General features: G+C 55.3%; 1 protein-coding gene across 4 annotated transcripts in view; it reads left to right on the forward strand.

The window, feature by feature from the left end:
* The window catches only part of LOC140394342 (CASP8 and FADD-like apoptosis regulator), an 80,721-nt gene that overhangs the window by 43,474 nt on the left and 15,435 nt on the right, over window positions 1–21,812 (forward strand). For all 4 annotated transcript variants that reach the window (XM_072481557.1, XM_072481544.1, XM_072481562.1 and 1 more), the window contains exons 7-9: window positions 7,857–7,956; window positions 8,539–8,621; window positions 14,316–14,394. In XM_072481557.1, coding sequence (XP_072337658.1) covers window positions 7,857–7,956; window positions 8,539–8,621; window positions 14,316–14,394 — 262 coding nt within the window. The remainder of the gene's footprint in view (window positions 1–7,856; window positions 7,957–8,538; window positions 8,622–14,315; window positions 14,395–21,812) is intronic.

Genomic DNA, 21,812 nt, shown 5'->3' on the forward strand with positions numbered 1-21,812 from the left:
GTGCGTAGTGAGTGGGAGAGTGTGTGTGCGTAGTGAGTGAGGGAGTGTGTAGTGCGTGGGAGAGTGTGTAGTGAGTGGGGGAGTGTGTGTAGTGAGTGAGGGAGTGAGTATGTAGTGAGTAGGGGAGTGTGTAGTGAGTGGGAGTGTGTGTGCGTAGTGAGTGGGAGAGTGTGTAGTGAGTGGGAGAGTGTGTGTGTAGTGAGTGGGAGAGTGTGTGTAGTGAGTGGGGAGCGTGTGTGTGCGTAGTGAGTGGGAGAGTGTGTGTAGTGAGTGGGAGAGTGTGTGTGTGCGTAGTGAGTGAGGGAGTGTGTAGTGAGTGGGAGAGTGTGTGTAGTGAGTGGGAGAGTGTGTGTAGTGAGTGGGGGTGTGTGTAGTGAGTGAGGGAGTGTGTGTAGTGAGTGAGGGAGTGAGTATGTAGTGAGTAGGGGAGTGTAGTGAGTGGGAGAGTGTGTGTAGTGAGTGGGAGAGTGTGTGTAGTGAGTGGGGGAGTGTGTGTAGTGAGTGAGGGAGTGAGTATGTAGTGAGTAGGGGAGTGTAGTGAGTGGGAGTGTGTGAGCGTAGTGAGTGGGAGAGTGTGTGTAGTGAGTGGGGAGCGTGTGTGTGTGTGTAGTGAGTGGGAGAGTGTGTGTGTGCGTAGTGAGTGAGTGAGTGTGTAGTGAGTGGGAGAGTGTGTGTAGTGAGTGGGAGAGTGTGTGTAGTGAGTGGGGGTGTGTGTGTAGTGAGTGAGGGAGTGTGTGTAGTGAGTGAGGGAGTGAGTATGTAGTGAGTAGGGGAGTGTAGTGAGTGGGAGAGTGTGTGTAGTGAGTGGGAGAGTGTGTGTAGTGAGTGGGGGAGTGTGTGTAGTGAGTGAGGGAGTGAGTATATAGTGAGTAGGGGAGTGTAGTGAGTGGGAGTGTGTGTGCGTAGTGAGTGGGAGAGTGTGTGTAGTGAGTGGGGGAGTGTGTAGTGAGTGAGGGAGTGTGTATGTAGTGAGTAGGGGAGTGTAGTGAGTGGGAGAGTGTGTGTGCGTAGTGAGTGGGAGAGTATGTGTAGTGAGTGAGGGAGTGTGTGTAGTGAGTGGGAGTGTGTGTGTGTGCGTAGTGAGTGGGAGTGTGTGTGTGTGCGTAGTGAGTGGGAGTGTGTATGCGTAGTGAGTGGGAGAGTGTGTGTGTAGTGAGTGGGAAAGTATGTGTAGTGAGTGAGGGAGTGTGTAGTGAGTGGGAGAGTATGTGTGTGCGTAGTGAGTGGGAGTGTGTGTGCGTAGTGAGTGGGAGAGTGTGTGTGTGTAGTGAGTGGGAGAGTGTGTGTAGTGAGTGAGGGAGTGTGTGTAGTGAGTGGGGAGAGTGTGTGTGCGTAGTGAGTGGGAGAGTGTGTGTAGTGAGTGGCAGAGTGTGTGTGCATAGTGAGTGAGGGAGTGTGTAGTGCGTGGGAGAGTGTGTAGTGAGTGGGAGTGTGTGTGCGTAGTGAGTGGGAGAGTGTGTAGTGAGTGAGGGAGTGTGTGTAGTGAGTGGGAGAGTGTGTGTAGTGAGTGGGGGAGTGTGTGTAGTGAGTGAGGGAGTGAGTATGTAGTGAGTAGGGGAGTGTGTAGTGAGTAGGGGAGTGTGTAGTGAGTGGGAGTGTGTGTGCGTAGTGAGTAGGGGAGTGTGTAGTGAGTGGGAGTGTGTGTGCGTAGTGAGTGGGAGAGTGTGTAGTGAGTGAGGGAGTGTGTGTAGTGAGTGGGAGAGTGTGTGAGTGGGAGAGTGTGTGTAGTGAGTGGGGAGAGTGTGTGTGCGTAGTGAGTGAGGGAGTGTGTAGTGAGTGGGAGAGTGTGTGTAGTGAGTGGGGGAGTGTGTGTAGTGAGTGAGGGAGTGAGTATGTAGTGAGTAGGGGAGTGTAGTGAGTGGGAGTGTGTGCGCGTAGTGAGTGGGAGAGTGTGTGTAGTGAGTGGGAGAGTGTGTGTGTAGTGAGTGGGAGAGTGTGTGTAGTGAGTGAGGGAGTGTGTATGTAGTGAGTGGGAGAGTGTGTGTAGTGAGTAGGAGAGTGTGTAGTAAGTGGGGGAGTATGTGTAGGGAGTGTGTATGTAGTGAGTGGGAGAGTGTGTGTGTGCGTAGTAAGTGGGAGTGTGTAGTGAGTGAGGGAGTGTGTAGTGAGTGGGAGAGTGTGTGTGCGTAGTGAGTGGGAGAGTGTAGTGAGTGAGGGAGTGTGTATGTAGTGAGTAGGGGAGTGTGTAGTGAGTGGGAGAGTGTGTGCGTAGTGAGTGGGAGAGTGTGTGTAGTGAGTGAGGGAGTGTGTAGTGAGTGGGAGAGTGTGTGTAGTGAGTGAGGGAGTGTGTATGTAGTGAGTAGGGGAGTGTGTAGTGAGTGGGAGAGTGTGTGCGTAGTGAGTGGGAGAGTGTGTGTAGTGAGTGAGGGAGTGTGTAGTGAGTGGGAGAGTGTGTGCTTAGTGAGTGGTAGAGTGTAGTGAGTGAGGGAGTGTGTATGTAGTGAGTAGGGGAGTGTGTAGTGAGTGGGAGAGTGTGTGCGTAGTGAGTGGGAGAGTGTGTGTGTAGTGAGTGGGAGAGTGTGTAGTGAGTGGGGGAGTGTGTGTAGTGAGTGAGGGAGTGTGTATGTAGTGAGTAGGGGAGTGTGTAGTGAGTGGGGGAGTGTGTGTAGTGAGTGAGGGAGTGAGTATGTAGTGAGTAGGGGAGTGTAGTGAGTGGGAGTGTGTGTGCGTAGTGAGTGGGAGAGTGTGTGTAGTGAGTGGGGAGCGTGTGTGTGTGTGTAGTGAGTGGGAGAGTGTGTGTGTGCGTAGTGAGTGAGGGAGTGTGTAGTGAGTGGGAGAGTGTGTGTAGTGAGTGGGAGAGTGTGTGTAGTGAGTGGGGGTGTGTGTGTAGTGAGTGAGGGAGTGTGTGTAGTGAGTGAGGGAGTGAGTATGTAGTGAGTAGGGGAGTGTAGTGAGTGGGAGAGTGTGTGTAGTGAGTGGGAGAGTGTGTGTAGTGAGTGGGGGAGTGTGTGTAGTGAGTGAGGGAGTGAGTATATAGTGAGTAGGGGAGTGTAGTGAGTGGGAGTGTGTGTGCGTAGTGAGTGGGAGAGTGTGTGTAGTGAGTGGGGGAGTGTGTGTAGTGAGTGAGGGAGTGTGTATGTAGTGAGTAGGGGAGTGTAGTGAGTGGGAGAGTGTGTGTGCGTAGTGAGTGGGAGAGTATGTGTAGTGAGTGAGGGAGTGTGTGTAGTGAGTGGGAGTGTGTGTGTGTGCGTAGTGAGTGGGAGTGTGTGTGTGTGCGTAGTGAGTGGGAGTGTGTATGCGTAGTGAGTGGGAGAGTGTGTGTGTAGTGAGTGGGAAAGTATGTGTAGTGAGTGAGGGAGTGTGTAGTGAGTGGGAGAGTATGTGTGTGCGTAGTGAGTGGGAGTGTGTGTGCGTAGTGAGTGGGAGAGTGTGTGTGTGTAGTGAGTGGGAGAGTGTGTGTAGTGAGTGAGGGAGTGTGTGTAGTGAGTGGGGAGAGTGTGTGTGCGTAGTGAGTGGGAGAGTGTGTGTAGTGAGTGGCAGAGTGTGTGCGCATAGTGAGTGAGGGAGTGTGTAGTGCGTGGGAGAGTATGTAGTGAGTGGGAGTGTGTGTGCGTAGTGAGTGGGAGAGTGTGTAGTGAGTGAGGGAGTGTGTGTAGTGAGTGGGAGAGTGTGTGTAGTGAGTGGGGGAGTGTGTGTAGTGAGTGAGGGAGTGAGTATGTAGTGAGTAGGGGAGTGTGTAGTGAGTAGGGGAGTGTGTAGTGAGTGGGAGTGTGTGTGCGTAGTGAGTGGGAGAGTGTGTAGTGAGTGAGGGAGTGTGTGTAGTGAGTGGGAGAGTGTGTGTGTAGTGAGTGGGAGAGTGTGTGTAGTGAGTGGGGAGAGTGTGTGCGTAGTGAGTGAGGGAGTGTGTAGTGAGTGGGAGAGTGTGTGTAGTGAGTGGGGGAGTGTGTGTAGTGAGTGAGGGAGTGAGTATGTAGTGAGTAGGGGAGTGTAGTGAGTGGGAGTGTGTGCGCGTAGTGAGTGGGAGAGTGTGTGTAGTGAGTGGGAGAGTGTGTGTGTAGTGAGTGGGAGAGTGTGTGTAGTGAGTGAGGGAGTGTGTATGTAGTGAGTGGGAGAGTGTGTGTAGTGAGTAGGAGAGTGTGTAGTAAGTGGGGGAGTATGTGTAGGGAGTGTGTATGTAGTGAGTGGGAGAGTGTGTGTGTGCGTAGTAAGTGGGAGTGTGTAGTGAGTGAGGGAGTGTGTCGTGAGTGGGAGAGTGTGTGTGCGTAGTGAGTGGGAGAGTGTAGTGAGTGAGGGAGTGTGTATGTAGTGAGTAGGGGAGTGTGTAGTGAGTGGGAGAGTGTGTGCGTAGTGAGTGGGAGAGTGTGTGTAGTGAGTGAGGGAGTGTGTAGTGAGTGGGAGAGTGTGTGTAGTGAGTGAGGGAGTGTGTATGTAGTGAGTAGGGGAGTGTGTAGTGAGTGGGAGAGTGTGTGCGTAGTGAGTGGGAGAGTGTGTGTAGTGAGTGAGGGAGTGTGTAGTGAGTGGGAGAGTGTGTGCTTAGTGAGTGGTAGAGTGTAGTGAGTGAGGGAGTGTGTATGTAGTGAGTAGGGGAGTGTGTAGTGAGTGGGAGAGTGTGTGCTTAGTGAGTGGTAGAGTGTAGTGAGTGAGGGAGTGTGTATGTAGTGAGTAGGGGAGTGTGTAGTGAGTGGGAGAGTGTGTGCGTAGTGAGTGGGAGAGTGTGTGTGTAGTGAGTGGGAGAGTGTGTAGTGAGTGGGGGAGTGTGTGTAGTGAGTGAGGGAGTGTGTATGTAGTGAGTAGGGGAGTGTGTAGTGAGTGGGAGTGTGTGCGTAGTGAGTGGGAGAGTGTGTGCAGTGAGTGAGGGAGTGTGTATGTAGTGAGTAGGGGAATGTGTGTCGTGAGTGGGAGAGTGTGTGCGTAGTGAGTGGGAGAGTGTGTGTGTAGTGAGTGGGAGAGGGTGTGTAGTGAGTGAGGGTGTGTGTATGTAGCGAGTAGGGGAGTGTGTGTAGTGAGTGGGAGAGTGTGTGTGCGTAGTGAGTGGGAGAGTGTGTGTAGTGAGTGAGGGAGTGTGTGTAGTGAGTGGGGGAGTTTGTGTATGTAGTGAGTGGGAGAGTGTGTGTGTGTAGTGAGTGGGAGAGTGTGTGTAGTGAGTGAGGGAGTGTGTCTATGTAGTGAGTGGGGCAGTGTGCGTAGCGAGTGGGGGAGCCTTTTCGTAGCGAGTGGGGGAGCCTTTGCGTAGCGGGTAGGGAGCCTTTGCGTAGCGAGTGGGGGAGCCTTTGCGTAGCGAGTAGGGAGCCTTTGCGTAGCGAGTAGGAAGCCTTTGCGTAGCGAGTGGGGGAGCCTTTGCGTAGCGAGTGGGGAGCCTTTGGGCAGCGAGTGGGGGGCCTGTGCGTAGCGAGTGGGGGAGCCTTTGCGTAGCGAGTGGGGGGCCTGTGCGTAGCGAGTGGGGAGCCTTTGCGTAGCGAGTGGGGAACCTTTGCGTAGCGAGTGGGGGGCCTGTGCGTAGCGAGTGGGGGAGCGTTTGCGTAGCGAGTGGGGAGCCTTTGCGTAGCGAGTAGGAAGCCTTTGCGTAGCGAGTGGGGGAGCCTTTGCGTAGCGAGTAGGGAGCCTTTGCGTAGCGAGTGGGGAGCCTTTGGGCAGCGAGTAGGGAGCCTTTGCGTAGCGAGTGGGGGAGCCTTTGCGTAGCGAGTAGGGAGCCTTTGCGTAGCGAGTAGGGAGCCTTTGCGTAGCGAGTTGGGAGCCTTTGGGCAGCGAGTAGGGAGCCTTTGCGTAGCGAGTGGGGGAGCCTTTGCGTAGCGAGTAGGGAGCCTTTGCGTAGCGAGTGGGGGGCCTTTGCGTAGCGAGTGGGGGAGCCTTTGCGTAGCGAGTGGGGGGCCTGTGCCTAGCGAGTGGGGGAGCCTTTGCGTAGCGAGTGGGGAGCCTTTTCGTCGCGAGTGGGGAGCCTTTGCGTAGCGAGTGGGGAGCCTTTTCGTCGCGAGTGGGGAGCCTTTGCGTAGCGAGTGGGGGAGCCTTTGCGTAGTGAGTGGGGGAGCCTTTGCGTAGTGAGTGGGGGGCCTGTGCGTAGCGAGTGGGGGAGCCTTTGCGTTGCGAGTGGGGAGCCTTTGCGCAGCGAGTGGGGGAGCCTTTGCGTAGCGAGTGGGGGGCCTGTGCGTAGCGAGTGGGGGGCCTGTGCGTAGCGAGTGGGGACCTTTTGCGTAGCGAGTGGGGGAGCCTTTGCGTAGCGAGTGGGGACCTTTTGCGCAGCGAGTGGGGGAGCCTTTTCGTCGCGAGTGGGGAGCCTTTGCGTAGCGAGTGGGGGAGCCTTTGCGTAGTGAGTGGGGAGCCTTTGCGTAGCGAGTGGGGAGCCTTTGGGCAGCGAGTGGGGAGCCTTTGCGTAGCGAGTGGGGAGCCTTTGCGTAGTGAGTGGGGGGCCTGTGCGTAGCGAGTGGGGGAGCCTTTTCATAGCGAGTGGGGGGCCTGTGCGTAGCGAGTGGGGGAGCCTTTTCATAGCGAGTGGGGGGCCTGTGCGTAGCGAGTGGGGGAGCCTTTGCGTAGCGAGTGGGGGGCCTGTGCGTAGCGAGTGGGGGAGCCTTTGCGTAACGAGTGGGGAGCCTGTGCGTAGCGAGTGGGGGAGCCTTTGCGTAGCGAGTGGGGGAGCCTTTGCGTAGCGAGTGGGGAGCCTGTGCGTAGCGAGTGGGGGAGCCTTTGCGTAGCGAGTGGGGGTCTGTGCGTAGCGAGTGGGGGGCCTGTGCGTAGCGAGTGGGGAGCCTTTGGGTAGCGAGTGGGGGGCCTTTGCGTAGCGAGTGGGGGAGCCTTTGCGTAGCGAGTGGGGGGCCTGTGCGTAGCGAGTGGGGAGCCTGTGCGTAGCGAGTGGGGAGCCTGTGCGTAGCGAGTGGGGGGCCTGTGCGTAGCGAGTGGGGGAGCCTTTGGGTAGCGAGTGAGGGGCCTGTGCGTAGTGAGTGGGGGAGCCTTTGGGTAGCGAGTGTGGGGCCTGTGCGTAGCGAGTGGGGGGCCTGTGCCTAGCGAGTGGGGGGCCTGTGCGTAGCGAGTGGGGGAGCGTTTGCGTAGCGAGTGGGGAACCTTTGCGTAGCGAGTGGGGGGCCTGTGCGTAGCGAGTGGGGCAGCGTTTGCGTAGCGAGTGGGGAGCCTTTGCGTAGCGAGTGGGGGAGCCTTTTCGTAGCGAGTGGGGGGCCTGTGCGTAGCGAGTGGGGAGCCTGTGCGTAGCGAGTGGGGGGCCTGTGCGTAGCGAGTGGGGAACCTTTGCGTAGCGAGTGGGGGAGCCTTTGCGTAGCGAGTGGGGAACCTTTGCGTAGCGAGTGGGGAGCCTGTGCGTAGGGAGTGGCTGGCCTGTGCGTAGCGAGTGGGGGAGCCTTTGCGTAGCGAGTGGGGGAGCCTTTGCGTAGCGAGTGGGGAACCTTTGCGTAGCGAGTGGGGAGCCTGTGCGTAGCGAGTGGCTGGCCTGTGCGTAGCGAGTGGGGGAGCCTTTGCGTAGCGAGTGGGGGAGCCTTTGCGTAGCGAGTGGGGGAGCCTTTGCGTAGCGAGTGGGGAGCCTTTGCGTAACGAGTGGGGGGCCTGTGCGTAGCGAGTGGGGGAGCCTTTTCGTAGCGAGTGGGGGAGCCTTTTCGTAGCGAGTGGGGAGCCTGTGCGTAGCGAGTGGGGGGCCTGTGCGTAGCGGGTGGGGGAGCCTTTTCGTAGCGAGTGGGGGAGCCTTTTCGTAGCGAGTGGGGGGCCTGTGCGTAGTTAGTGGGGGGCCTGTGCGTAGTTAGTGGGGGGCCTGTGCGTAGTTAGTGGGGGAGTGTGCCTGTGTTGTATGTGCCGGTGTGGTTAGCGGGGTGAGGATGTGTATGTGTGTGTGTGATTAAGAGGTGTGTGTACTGGTGGGAAAGCCGCGGCTGTGTGAGGGTTTCTGCCAATCTTTATGTCGCTGTCATTCTCACCTCCAGCCGGTGAGCACTCTGCTGCCAGCGTTTGCAGGCTGTCACACCAGTCAATTATTGAGATACCCTGTTCACTCAAACTTCCGAAGATCATCATTTGCCTCGTGTAAGTAACACAAACTGAATCATGACATAATCTCTGTACCTGGTCTATAGCAGTTGTTGCCTTTTAGCAACCCCTGTGTTATAATTCAGGATTGTAAGCTCTATTTAGAATTTAAGGCTTTGAGGGTTGTGTCCTGAGAGAGAACTACACAATGGCTTAGGAGCCTCTGTGCTGTGATGTTGGCCTATCTCCTGTGCTCCAATCACCCCTTGGGGCCAGATGAGCAAATCCCATCCACATACCGATTGCACACTGGCTAATGAAGTAATTATGAAATTGCACAGAACCTGAAATGGGGAGAATACCTGACCTTTTAGTTGGGACCACAGAGTGAAGCTTCAGACTCTCTCAGTCTTAGCCTGGCAGGTTTTGACCCACTGTTCAGTCGGCAGTGATGTCAACATGCTCTGCCACTGCCACCTCTAGTGATTGGAGCAGAATCTCCTTCCGAAACAATCTCGGCCACCTCAAGGACAGTCTAGCTTTATTCCCCATTTAACTGGGATTTGGGGATTGACTGAAGAGTTAATTACAAAGTGGGATTAGCTGCTCCACTCACCCATATCCACTCTTACCCTGCAGCTGCAGAGCATCATTCAGAGACATTGAGTAACCCGGTGGGAGAATTGGCCCAGGCTGCAGCAACAGGATATGCAGCTCCACAGGTGAGAGAAGACACTCATTGATGGGCTGGGGGAGGTGTTCACACCTGTCAAGGGAAGGTGAATCAATGTTGAATGCAGTGCACGTGTGTGTGTGTGTGTGTGTGTGTGTGTGTGGTGGGTGGGGGGAATATCAAGCAGGGGAAGGAGGGTTGGAGACGGGAGGAGGATCACGTCCAGGGACAGTGTGATGCTCGATCAATAACTCCAGAAGTGAGATTGGATGACAATTGAAGGCTTTATTGGACTAGATGTTTCCCCCAGCAGCGCAGGTACAGAATGCAGCTGCTAGGGAGACACAGACTCTTATACTCCGCCTTACTGGGCGGAACCAGCAGGCAGGCTTCACCAATGATCTTCCTGTCTCAGGTACCTCCCACACCAATGGTCTTACAGCATCAACCTGTGTACCGTAATACCCATAATACCGACTACCACATTCACCCCCTGTTTAAAAAAAAAGAGTCCGGAGGGGGTGGTGGTCTTGCGTTATACAGTGGTAGAGGTTGAGGTTATGGTGGTACCCGGTATACATTAGTACAGTGTTTTGCCTCGTTACATGTTGCAACTATTTACAGTATTTATTTACATTCAAAATGAAGCAATTAGTCGTTCGGGGGCCCTGGTCGTCCTCTGTGATCGTTGCAGTTTCGGCGGTGATGCAGGCGCCGGCTCGGGCATCCGTGGCTCCAGGAGCGTGGCTTTGGCTTCTTCGGCAGCTTCATCACCCCTAGATGGGACCAGTGGGAGAACCGATCCACCTGGGAAGGGGGCGGCTGTGAGGTGCACCGGTGGGAGGGAGGGTGGGGTTGGTGGTGGGGGTGGGGACCCAGTGGGCACCAGGTCCCGGAGGGAGACCGTATCCTGTCGGCCGTCGGGGTCCCCCACGTAGGCGTATTGAGGGTTAGCGTGAAGGAGGTGGACCCTCTCGACCAATGGGTCTGACTTGTGCGCCCGCATGTGTTTGCGGAGCAGAATGGGTCCAGGAGCTGCCAGCCAGGTTGGGAGCGAGGTCCCAGAGGAGGACTTCCTGGGGAAGACAAGGAGACGTTCGTGAGGGGTTTGGTTGGTCGTGGTACACAGCAGTGATCGGATGGAGTGGAGAGCATCCGGAAGGACCTCCTGCCAGCGGGAGACTGGGAGATTCCTGGACCGTAGGGCCAGTAGAACGGTCTTCCAAAACGTTCCGTTCTCCCTCTCTACCTGTCCGTTTCCCCGGGGGTTGTAACTGGTCGTCCTGCTCGAGGCGATGCCCTTGCGGAGCAGGAATTGACGCAGTTCGTCGCTCATAAAGGAGGACCCCCATCGCTGTGTATGTAGGTGGGGAACCCGAACATTGTAAAGATACTGTGGAGGGCTTTTTTGACAGTGGCTGCGGTCATGTCGGGGCAGGGGATGGCGAATGGGAACCGGAGTACTCGTCAATCACGTTCAGGAAGTACGTGTTGCGGTCGGTGGAGGGGAAGGGGCCTTTGAAGTCCATACTGAGGCGTTCAAAGGGACGGGAAGCCTTTATCAGGTGCGCTTTCTCTGGCCGGTAGAAGTGCGGTTTGCACTCCGCGCAGGTTTGGCAGTTCCTGGTGGCGGTCCTGACCACCTCGATGGGGTAGGGCAGGTTGCGGGTCCTCATGAAATGGAAGAATCGAGTGACCCCCGGATGGCAGAGGTCCTCGTGGAGGGCTCGGAGGCGGTCCACTTGTGCGTTGGCACATGTGCCGCGGGACAGGGCATCAGGAGGCTCGTTTAGCTTCCCGGGACGATACAGGATCTCATAGTTGTAGGTGGAGAGCTCGATCCTCCACCGCAAGATCTTATCGTTCTTTATCTTGCCCCACTGTGCAATATCGAACATGAAAGCTACCGACCGTTGGTCAGTGAGAGGCGTGAATCTCCTGCCGGCCAGGTAATGCCTTCAGTGCCGCACAGCTTCTACTATGGCCTGGGCCTCCTTTTCAACTGAGGAATGGCGGAATTCTGAAGCGTGGAGGGTACGTGAGAAGAAGGCCACGGGTCGGCCCGCTTGGTTGAGAGTGGCCGCCAGAGCTACGTCGCACGCGTCGCTCTCAACTTGGAAGGGAAGGGATTCATCGATTGCGTGCATCGTGGCCTTTGCAATGTCCGCTTTGATGCGGCTGAAGGCCTAGCAGGCCACTGCCGACGGGAAAAATCGTGGATTGAATTAGTGGGCGGGCCTTGTCCGCATAGTTGGGGATCCACTGGGCATAAAATGAAAAATATCTCAGGCAGTGTTTCAGGGCCTTGGAGCAGTGGGGGAGGGGAAACTCCACGAGGGGGCGCATGCGTTCGGGATCTGGACCTATAACTCCATCATGCACTACTTGGCCGAGGATGGCTAGACGGTCGGTGTTGAACACGCATTTGTCCTTGTAGGTTCGATTAAGGATTTTTGCGGTATGGAGGAATTTTCGGAGGTTGGTGTCGTGGTCCTGCTGGTCGTGGCAGCAGATGGTGACGTTATCGAGGTACGGAAACGTGGCCCGCAAACCATACCGGTCAACCATTCGGTCCATCTCCCGTTGGAAGAACGAGACGAGGGGCAGCACGGAGCCTTGTGGATAGCACAATTGCTTCACAGCTCCAGGGTCCCAGGTCCGATTCTGGCTTGGATTACTGTCTGTGCGGAGTCTGCACATCCTCCCCGTGTGTGCGTGGGTTTCCTCCGGGTGCTCCGGTTTCCTCCCACAGTCCAAAGATGTGCAGGTTAGTGGATTGGCCATGATAAATTGCCCTTAGTGTCCAAAATTGCCCTTAATGTTGGGTGGGGTTACTGGGTTATGGGGATAGGGTGGAGGTGTTCACCTTGGGTAGGGTGCTCATTCCAAGAGCCGGTGCAGACTCGATGGGCCGAATGGCGTCCTTCTGCACTGTAAATTCTATGACTCCATTTGTGACACCGAAGGGAACCCTTAGGAAGTGGTATAGCCGCCCATCTGCTTCGAATGCAGTGTATTTGCGGTCGCTAGGGTGGATGGGGAGCTGGTGGTAGGCGGATTTTAGATCCACTGTGGAAAAGACCTTGTATTGTGCAATCTGATTGACCAGATCAGATATGCGGGGGAGAGGGTACGCGTCAAGCTGCGTATACCTGTTGATGGTCTGACTATAATCAATGACCATCCTATGCTTCTCCCCGGTCTTTACAACCACTACCTGAGCTCTCCAGGGACTGTTGCTAGCCTCAATAATACCTTCCTTCAGTAACCGCTGGACGTACCGTCTGCTCCTGGTGGCGACGGGTTTGCAATCCGGGGTGAGGTTCGCAAAAAGGGAAGGCGGATCGACCTTGAGGGTCGCGGGGCTGCAGACAGTGAGGGGGGGTATAGGGCCGCCGAATTTAAAGGTTAAACTCTGGAGGTTACATTGGAAATCTAGCCCTGGGAGCGTGGCAGCGCAGAGGTGAGGGAGGACGTAGAGGCGGAAATTTTTTAATTCCCTTCCCTGCACCGTGAGGTTCGCTACGCAGAACCCGTTGATCTCTACAGAGTGAGACCCGGTGGCCAGGGAGATTTTTTGATTAACTGAGTGGATGGGGAGAGAACAGCGCCTTACCGTGTTGGGGTGTATGAAGCTCTCTGTGCTCCCGGAGTCGATCAAGCAGGATGTTTTGTGCCCATTGATGAGCATGGTCGTCGTCGCGGTCGAAAGCGTTCGGGGCTGAGACTGGTCCAGGGTCACCGAGGCAAGTCGTGGCAAAAGTTGGAGGTTTTCCTCGGGCGGTGTGTGGTCATCCAAATCGGGGTCCTGAGACACCAGCCAAGATGGCGGCGCCCACTGGTCGCACATAGCTGGGGGTGTGCAAGATGGCGGTGCCCATCTGTCGCACGTAGTCCCTGGGGAACAAGATGGCGGGGCCCGGGGCCCGCACGTGGCTCTGGAACAGGAAGATGGCGGTGCCCGCTGGCCGCACGTGGCTCGTGGAGAGAGTTGGAGTGGCGGTCCCGGTTCGCCCCCGGAGACCGCGGCGACCGCCCTGGCCTGGCATACCGCCACAAAATGGCCCTCTTTGCCCCACCAGTTGCAGGTGGAGGATCGGGCCGGGCAGCGCTGCCGGGGGTGCTTGGCTTGCCCGCAAAAATAGAAGCGGGGGCCCCCCCGGGGTTGCCTGGTAGTCGCGCAGCACAAGCTTATGGGGGATGCATCGGAGTCGGCCGTGGGGGGGGTTCCACGCTGCCCATGGGGTCGCCGCACGGTCGGTTACGTAAGCGCGGGCGTTTTGGGAGGCCACATCCAGGGAGCTAGCAAGGACCCGTGCCTCCTTGAGGCCTAGTGTCTCTTTTTCTAGCTGTCGCTGGCGGATTTGGGAGGACAGCATACCTGCAACGAGTGCGTCCCGGATCAAAAGTTCTGTGTGGTCGCTGGCTGAAACTTGCGGGCAGTCACAGTTCCTACCTAACACCAGGAGTGCATGGTAGAACTCCTCCAGCGATTCCCCGGGGATTTGTCGCCTCGTCTCTAGCAGATGTCGGGCGTAGACCTGGTTTACTGGGCGAATATAGTGTCCTTTCAGCAGGGTCATTGTGGCCTCGAAATCGTCTGCGTCCTCGATGAGGGTGTAGATCCCGGGGCTCACCTTCGAATGAAGAACTTGCATCTTCTGGTCCTCCGTGGGCGTAGTTGTGGCCGTCCTGAGGTATCCGTTGAAGCACGCCAGCCAGTGTTTGAAGGTTGCCGCTGAGTTTGCCGGGTGGGGGCTGAGTTGCAGGCACTCTGGCTTGATTCGGAGCTCCATGCTTTAAAATCTCGTCCAATAAATTGATGCTCGATCAATAACTCCAGAAGCGAGATTGGATGACAATTGAAGGCTTTATTGGACTAGATGTTTCCCCCAGCAGCGCAGGTACAGAATGCAGCTGCTAGGGAGACACAGACTCTTATACTCCGCCTTACTGGGCGGAACCAGCAGGCAGGCTTCACCAATGATATTGCTGTCTCAGGTACCTCCCACACCAATGGTCTAACAGCATCAACCTGGGTACCGTAAAACCCCTAATACTGACTACCACACAGTGTAGGTGGAGCTCTTTTTGCAGGAAGATCCCAATTCGACGTGCAACCTTGGCAGGTGGTAAGACGAGAAGAGGATCACCCGCAAATATCCCTGCCAAGGTTCCCCTGTCCGCGGACTCCAGGGCTGCATGTGTGAGGTGGCAAGTCTGCCTCAGAGCAGCGTGAGCCAAGCCCTCTGAGTGAGGCGGGGATTAGGGATTCATTCTTCTTTACCACCCATCCCTCCCACCGCCTCCCCCTTGGCGCTCCAGTTCCACCTCAGCGCTCGGTCTTCCCAACTCTAACCTTCAGGTCTCTGAGCCGGAATGTTTGTGGATTCAAAAAGTAATTCGCAAAGTTTTGAGCCCAACTTTTAGACTTGCTGCTTCCTGGGTCCGGCACTGAAGGAGTGCTGCACTGCCGGAGGTGGCGTCGTTCAGATGAGATGTTAAACACAGGTCCATGTTCACGCACGGCAGAATTTAGTGAAGAGCAGGGGCGCTCTCTCCTCGTCATGTTCTGGCAAACATTTATCCCTCAACCAACATCTGTAAAGCAGTGTACCTTGTCATTCACCTCATTGCAATCTGTGCCAATCCCACGAGAGTGGCTGCAAAATTCTTCCTGAGGTTGTAAAAGGCGTTATATAAGTGCAATTAATTCCTTGCGACACTCTGCTCTGTGTTACAGAATGGCCTGGAGATGTACAGGGTGCAGAGTACACCCCTTGGACTCTGTTTAATCGTTGATTGTATCGGGACCGATGCAGGTAAGATACTGTTAACCTGGACCGTGTGGGAGGTCACTCGTGGGCACACCGTGAAGGTGGCGCTGGCTGAGAGATACACGGGATGAGCTCAGCATCCATCCATGCTGACCCGAATTCTTCTACATAATAGTGCTTCTGACAGGAAGAACAGAAGGTTAGGAGCTTTTTACGGACAGCAGATTGGTAATGAGAAGCTCTTGTCACAGAGTTTTTACAACATGTAAAGAGGCCCTTCGGCCCATTGTGCGTTTTCTTTGATTTCAAAGTGCTGGCGAAGATCTCACAGCCGACAAACACACCGTAAACACCCCGACAAAGCCGGGGTTCTGAGTTACAGACCCCCCCACCCACCACACATTAGAGGAACCCGTACCCCAATGGAGGAGAGTTATCCCTTGCCAGAGCCTCCTTGGCACTTCCACCTGGCATTGCCAGTGGTCACTGCCAGGGGTGATGCCCAGCGTGCTCTATGATGGGTGGTGGGCCAAAGCTAAGGGAATGTAATTTGAGAACAGTTTACAGACCGAAAAGACCAATTGATGTTTTCTCTCTGGCTCGGATGGAACAAAAGATTTATAGCTAATGTTCCCCATGACCAAATTTGTGCAGGCTAGGTGGATTGACCATGCTAAACTTTCCCATAGTGTCCAATATGTTGGGTGGGGTTACAGGGATACAGCAGGCACGTGGGTCTAGGTATGGTGCTCCTTCGGAGGGTCAGTGCAGACTTGATGGGCAGAATGGCCTCCTTCTGCACGGTAGGGATTCTATGATTAGTGACTTCTTCCTCAATACAGTTCAGGAACCATGTTTCCTGTCCACTTCATCACTTTCCTTCTGTATTGCACCCCGTTCCCCGTGTATTGCACCCCGTTCCCCGTGTATTGCACCCAGTTCCATGTATTGCACCCCGTTCCCCGTGTATTGCACCCCGTTCCCCGTGTATTGCACCCAGTTCCATGTATTGCACACCGTTCCCCGTGTATTGCACCCCGTTCCCCGTGTATTGCACCCAGTTCCATGTATTGCACCCCGTTCCCCGTGTATTGCACCCCGTTCCCCGTGTATTGCACCCAGTTCCATGTATTGCACACCGTTCCCCGTGTATTGCACCCCGTTCCCCGTGTATTGCACCCAGTTCCATGTATTGCACACCGTTCCCCGTGTATTGCACCCCGTTCCCCGTGTATTGCACCCCGTTCCCTGTGTATTGCACCCAGTTCCATGTATTGCACACCGTTCCCCGTGTATTGCACCCCGTTCCCCGTGTATTGCACCCCGTTCCCCGTGTATTGCACCCAGTTCCATGTATTGCACACCGTTCCCCGTGTATTGCACCCCGTTCCCTGTGTATTGCACCCCGTTCCCTGTGTATTGCATCCAGTTCCCTGTGGATTGCACCCTGTTCCCCGTGTATTGCACCCCGTTCCCTGTGTATTGCACCCCGTTCCCCGTGTATTGCACCCCGTTCCCTGTGTATTGCACCCCGTTCCATGTGTATTGCACATCGTTCCCAGTGTATTGCACCCCGTTCCCTGTGTATTGCACCCCATTCCCTGTGTATTGCACCCCATTCCCTGTGTATTGCACCCCATTCCCAGTGTATTGCACCCCGTTCCCAGTGTATTGCACCCCATTCCCTGTATATTGCACACCGTTCCCTCTGTATTGCACCCCATTCCCAGTGTATTGCACCCCATTCCCTATGTATTGCACACCATTCCCCGTGTATTGCATACTGATCCCTGTGTATTGCACCCCGTTCCCAGTGTATTGCACCCTGTTCCCTATGTATTGCACCCCGTTCCCTGTGTATTGCACACCATTCCCCGTGTATTGCATACTGATCCCTGTGTATTGCACCCCGTTCCCAGTGTATTGCACCCTGTTCCCTATGTATTGCACCCCGTTCCCCGTGTATTGCACACCATTCCCCGTGTATTGCACCCCATTCCCTATGTATTGCACCCCGTTCCCTGTGTATTGCACCCCATTCCCTATGTATTACACCCCGTTCCCTGTGTATTGCACCCCGTGTATTGCACCCTGTTCCCAGTGTATTGCACCCTGTTCCCTATGTATTGCACCCCGTTCCCCGTGTATTGCACCCCATTCCCCGTGTATTGCACCCCGTTCCCTGTGTATTGCATCCAGTTCCCTGTGGATTGCACCATGTTCCCTGTGGATTGCACCCCGTTCCCTGTGGATTGCACCCCGTTCCCTGTGCATTGCACCCCGTTCCCTGTGCATTGCACCCCGTTCCCTGTGCATAGTACCTCATTCCCATTGTTTTATTCTCCATTCCCTGTGTATGGCACCCCCATGTGTATTACACCCCATTCTCTGTGTCTAACACCCCATTCCTTGTGTAATATTCCCCATTTTGTGTGTATCTCTCCCCATTCCCTCTATATTCCCTCGAGCAGGGGCTGTTTAGCACAGGGCTAAATTGCTGGCTTTGCAAGCAGACTAAGGCAGGCCAGCAGCACGGTTCAATTCCCGTAACAGCCTCCCTGAACAGGCGCCGGAATGTGGCGACTAGGGGCTTTTCACAGTAACATTTGAAGCCTACTTGTGACAATAAGCGATTTTCATTTCATTTTCATTATATTACACCCACTCCCTTTATAATGCTCCCATTCGGTTCCGGGTGCGGCGATGACCAGCTAAGCCGCACGTTTCGGCAGCTCCCGTTGGAACAGACTTTTGGGCTCTTGATAAGAGCCCCAACGGCAATTTTAAACGGCCAAAATCACTGTGCGGTGAAATAGAAGGGAATCCCCCCCGGACGTTGATGGACAAAGGAGAGGATAGCGGCTGGATTGCAGTGGATCCTTCGGAGTAGCGGGAAGGAAGGGAAGCTCGAAGCAAGATGGCGTCGGAAGGTGGCAGTTAGATATGGGGCCCGGAGCAACAAGAGTTCTTGCGGCGCTGTGTGGAAGAACTGAAGAAGGAGGTGTTGGCCCCGATGCTACAGGCGATTGAAGGGCTAAAGGAGGCGCAGAGGACCCAGGAGCTGGAGCTTCGGATCGTGAAGGCAAAGGCTGCTGAAAATGAAGATGAAATTCAGGGCCTGGTGGTGAAGACAGAGATGCACGAGGCACAGCACAAAAGGTGTGTGGAGAGGTTGGAAGCCCTGGAGAATAATTCGAGGAGGAAGAATCTAAGAGTCTTAGGTCTTCCCGAGGGCGCAGAGGGGGCGGACGTCGGGGCACATGTGAGCACGATGCTTCACTCGCTAATGGGATCGGAGGCCCCGACGGGCCCTTTGGAGGTGGAGGGAGCTTATCGAGTTATGGCGCAAAGACCAAGGGCAGGAGAAATACCTCGAGCCATAGTGGTGAGGTTTCACCGCTATAATGACAGAGAGATGGTCCTCAGATGGGCGAAGAAAACTCGGAGCTGCAGGTGGGAGAACGCGGTGATCCGTGTATACCAGGATTGGAGTGCAGAGATGGCGAGAAGGAGGGCAAGTTTCAATCGGGCTAAGGCGGTGCTTCACAAAAAGAAGGTGAAATTTGGAATGCTGCAACCGGCGAGACTGTGGGTCACACACAAGGGAAGCACCACTACTTTGAGACAGCAGAAGAGGCGTGGACATTCATAGTGGACGAGAAGCTGGAATAGTCTGGCGAGAGAAAGAGCTTCTGGGGCAAAGTGGTGGGGTGACTATGTGGGACGAGGAAGGGGGGGGGGATGATTTTTCAATTGTTAACTCTTTAATCCTGTAAATTTTCTCTCTTCCCCTCGTTTGGGTGGGGGGGGGGAGTATGAGGAACTGTGGGCGAGGGTGGGTAGGAAAGCGGGGCTGAGTGGGAAACGCGGGCCTCGTTCCCGCGCTATGGTAATTAAGGCGGGAACAGGGACGCAGGAAGGTGGGAGCCTCGCACAGTGAGAGGCCGAGAGCAAACGGGGAAGCCGAGGTCAGCAAGAGTTTGCTGACTTCTGGGAGCAACATGGGGGGTGTCATTACGCTATAGGGGGATCCAGCGGAGGGGGGGAGGGAGCTAACTGGGTTGCTGCTGCTAATGGGAAGGGGGAGCTGTTATGGGGCGGGGGTGGTCGAGGCGGGAGGGCGCCGTCGGGGGGATATACGGGTACGTGGGAACCGGGTGAGGAGCTGGGTTAAAAAAGGGGATGGCTAGTCGACAAGGGGGGGGGGGGTAAAGAGCCCCCCAACCCGGCTGATCACGTCGAATGTGAGAGGGCTGAATGGGCCGATTAAAAGGGCGCGGGTACTCGCACACCTAAAGAAATTAAAGGCAGATGTGGTTATGTTGCAGGAGACGCATCTGAAACTGATAGACCAGGTCAGACTACGCAAAGGATGGGTGGGGCAGGTGTTTCATTCGGGTTTGGATGCGAAGAACAGGGGGGTGGCTATCTTAGTGGGGAAACGGGTACTGTTTGAGGCAAAGGCCATAGTGGCGGACAGTGGGGGTAGATATGTGATGGTGAGTGGCAGACTGCAAGGGGAGGCAGTGGTTCTGGTGAACGTATACGCCCCGAACTGGGATGATGCAAACTTCATGAGGCGTATGTTGGGGCGTATCCCAGATCTGGAGGCGGGAAAGTTGATAATGGGGGGAGATTTCAATACGGTGCTTGATCCAGGGCTGGACCGATCGAGGTCCAGGACCGGGAGGAGGCCGGCAGCGGCCAGGGTGCTTAAGGACTTCATGGAGCAGATGGGAGGAGTAGATCCTTGGAGATTTATCAGACCTAGGAGTAAGGAGTTCTCATTCTTCTCCCATGTTCACAAGGTATATTCACGGATAGACTTTTTTGTCCTGGGAAGGGCACTGATTCCGAAGGTGACAGGGACGGAGTACACGGCCATAGCCATCTCGGACCACGCTCCACACTGGGTAGATCTGGAGGTAGGAGAGGAAAAAGAACAGCACCCACTCTGGAGAATGGATATGGGCCTGTTGACGGATGAGGGGATATGTCTAAGGGTGAGGGGGTGTATCGAAAGGTACTTGGAGCTTAATGACAATGGGGAGGTTCAGGTGGGAGTGGTCTGGGGGGCGCTGAAGGCGGTGGTCAGAGGGGAACTGATATCCATAAGGGCACATAAAGGGAAGCAAGAGAGTAAAGAAAGGGAGCGATTGCTGAGAGAACTTCTGAGGGTGGACAGGCAATATGCAGAGGCACCGGAGGAGGGACTGTACAGGGAAAGACAAAGGTTACATGTGGAATTTGACCTGCTGACCACGGGTAAGGCAGAGGCACAGTGGAGGAGGGCACAGGGAGTGCAGTATGAGTATGGAGAGAAGGCGAGTCGTTTACTGGCCCAACAATTGAGGAAGAGGGGAGCGGCGAGGGAGATAGGTGGGGTGAGGGATGAGGAGGGAGAGATGGAACGGGGAGCGGAGAGAGTGAATGGGGTGTTTAAGACATTCTATGAGAGGTTGTATAAGGCTCAGCCCCTGGAAGGGAAGGAGGGAATGATGCATTTCCTGGATCAGCTGGAATTCCCAAAGGTGGAGGAACAGGAGATGGCGGGACTGGGAGCACAGATGGATGTGGAGGAGGTGGTAAAGGGGATTGGGAGCATGCAAGCGGGGAAGACCCCGGGACCGGATGGGTTCCCGGTGGAATTTTATAGGAAATATATAGACCTACTGGCCCCGCTCTTGACGAGAACCTTTAATGAGGCCAGGGAAAGGGGGACGTTGCCCCCGACTATGTCGGAGGCGACAATATCGTTACTTTTGAAGAAGGATAAAGACCCGCTGCAGTGTGGGCCCTACAGGCCCATTTCCCTTTTGAATGTAGATGCTAAGCTCCTGGCCAAGGTGATGGCGACGAGGATAGAGGACTGTGTCCCGGGGGTGGTCCACGAGGATCAAACTGGGTTCGTTAAGGGGAGACAGCTGAACACGAACATACGGAGGTTGCTAGGGGTAATGATGATGCCCCCACCAGAGGGGGAGGCGGAGATAGTGGTGGCAATGGACGCCGAGAAAGCATTTGACAGGGTGGAGTGGGACTCCCTGTGGGAAGTGTTGAAGAGATTTGGTTTCGGTGAAGGGTTTATTGGATGGGTACAGCTGCTATATTGGGCCCCGGTGGCAAGTGTGATCACGAACAGGCAGAGGTCTGACTACTTCCGTCTTTATAGAGGGACGAGGCAGGGGTGTCCCCTGTCTCCGTTACTGTTTGCACTGGCAATTGAGCCCCTGGCCATAGCACTGAGGGGCTCCAGGAAGTGGAGGGGAGTACTCAGGGGAGGAGAAGAACACCGGGTATCATTGTATGCAGATGATTTATTGCTGTATGTTGCGGACCCGGTGGAGGGGATGCCTGAGATAATGCAGACGCTCGGGGAGTTTGGGGAATTCTCGGGGTACAAATTGAACATGGGGAAGAGTGAATTGTTTGTGGTACATCCGGGGGAGCAGAGCAGGGGAATAGAGGATTTACCGCTGAGGAGGGTAACAAGGGATTTCCGGTACTTGGGGATCCAGATAGCCAGGAGTTGGGGAACCTTACATAGGCTTAATTTAACACGATTGGTGGAACAGATGGAGGAGGATTTTAAGAGATGGGACATGGTGCCCTTGTCACTGGTGGGGAGGGTGCAGGCGGTCAAAATGGTAGTCCTCCTGACATTCCTTTTTGTGTTTCAGTGCCTCCCGGTGGTGGTCACGAAGGCTTTTTTCAAGAAGATCGAGAAAAGCGTCATGAGTTTTGTGTGGGCTGGGAAGACCCCGAGAGTGAGGAGGGGGTTCTTGCAGCGTAGCAGGGAGAGGGGGGGACTGGCACTGCCGAGCTTAAGTGATTATTATTGGGCCGCCAATATCTCAATGGTGTGTAAGTGGATGGGAGAAGGGGAGGGAGCGGCGTGGAAGAGACTGGAAATGGCGTCCTGTAAAGGAACCAGCCTACAAGCACTGGTGACGGCACCGCTGCCGTTCTCCCCGAAGAAATACACCACAAGTCCAGTGGTGGTGGCAACACTGAAAATTTGGGGGCAGTGGAGACGGCATAGGGGAATGACGGGAGCCTCGGTGCGGTCCCCAATAAGAAATAATCATAGGTTTGTCCCGGGGAGAATAGATGGGGGATTTGGAGCATGGCAGAGAGCTGGGATTGTGCAACTGAGGGATCTGTTCCTGGACGGGACGTTTGCGAGTCTGGGAGCGCTGACGGAAAAATATGGGTTGCCCCAAGGGAATGAATTTCGATACATGCAACTGAGGGCTTTTGCGAGGCAACAGGTGAGGGAATTCCCGCAGCTCCCGACGCAGGAGATTCAGGATAGAGTGATCTCAGGGACATGGGTGGGGGATGGTAGGGTGTCAGATATATACAGGGAAATGAGAGATGAGGGGGAGATCATGGTGGATGAGCTGAAGGGAAAATGGGAGGAAGAGCTGGGGGAAGAGATTGAAGAGGGGCTGTGGGCAGAT

This window comes from Scyliorhinus torazame, chromosome 2, assembly GCF_047496885.1.
Source record: "Scyliorhinus torazame isolate Kashiwa2021f chromosome 2, sScyTor2.1, whole genome shotgun sequence".
Classification (NCBI taxonomy): Eukaryota; Metazoa; Chordata; class Chondrichthyes; order Carcharhiniformes; family Scyliorhinidae; genus Scyliorhinus; species Scyliorhinus torazame.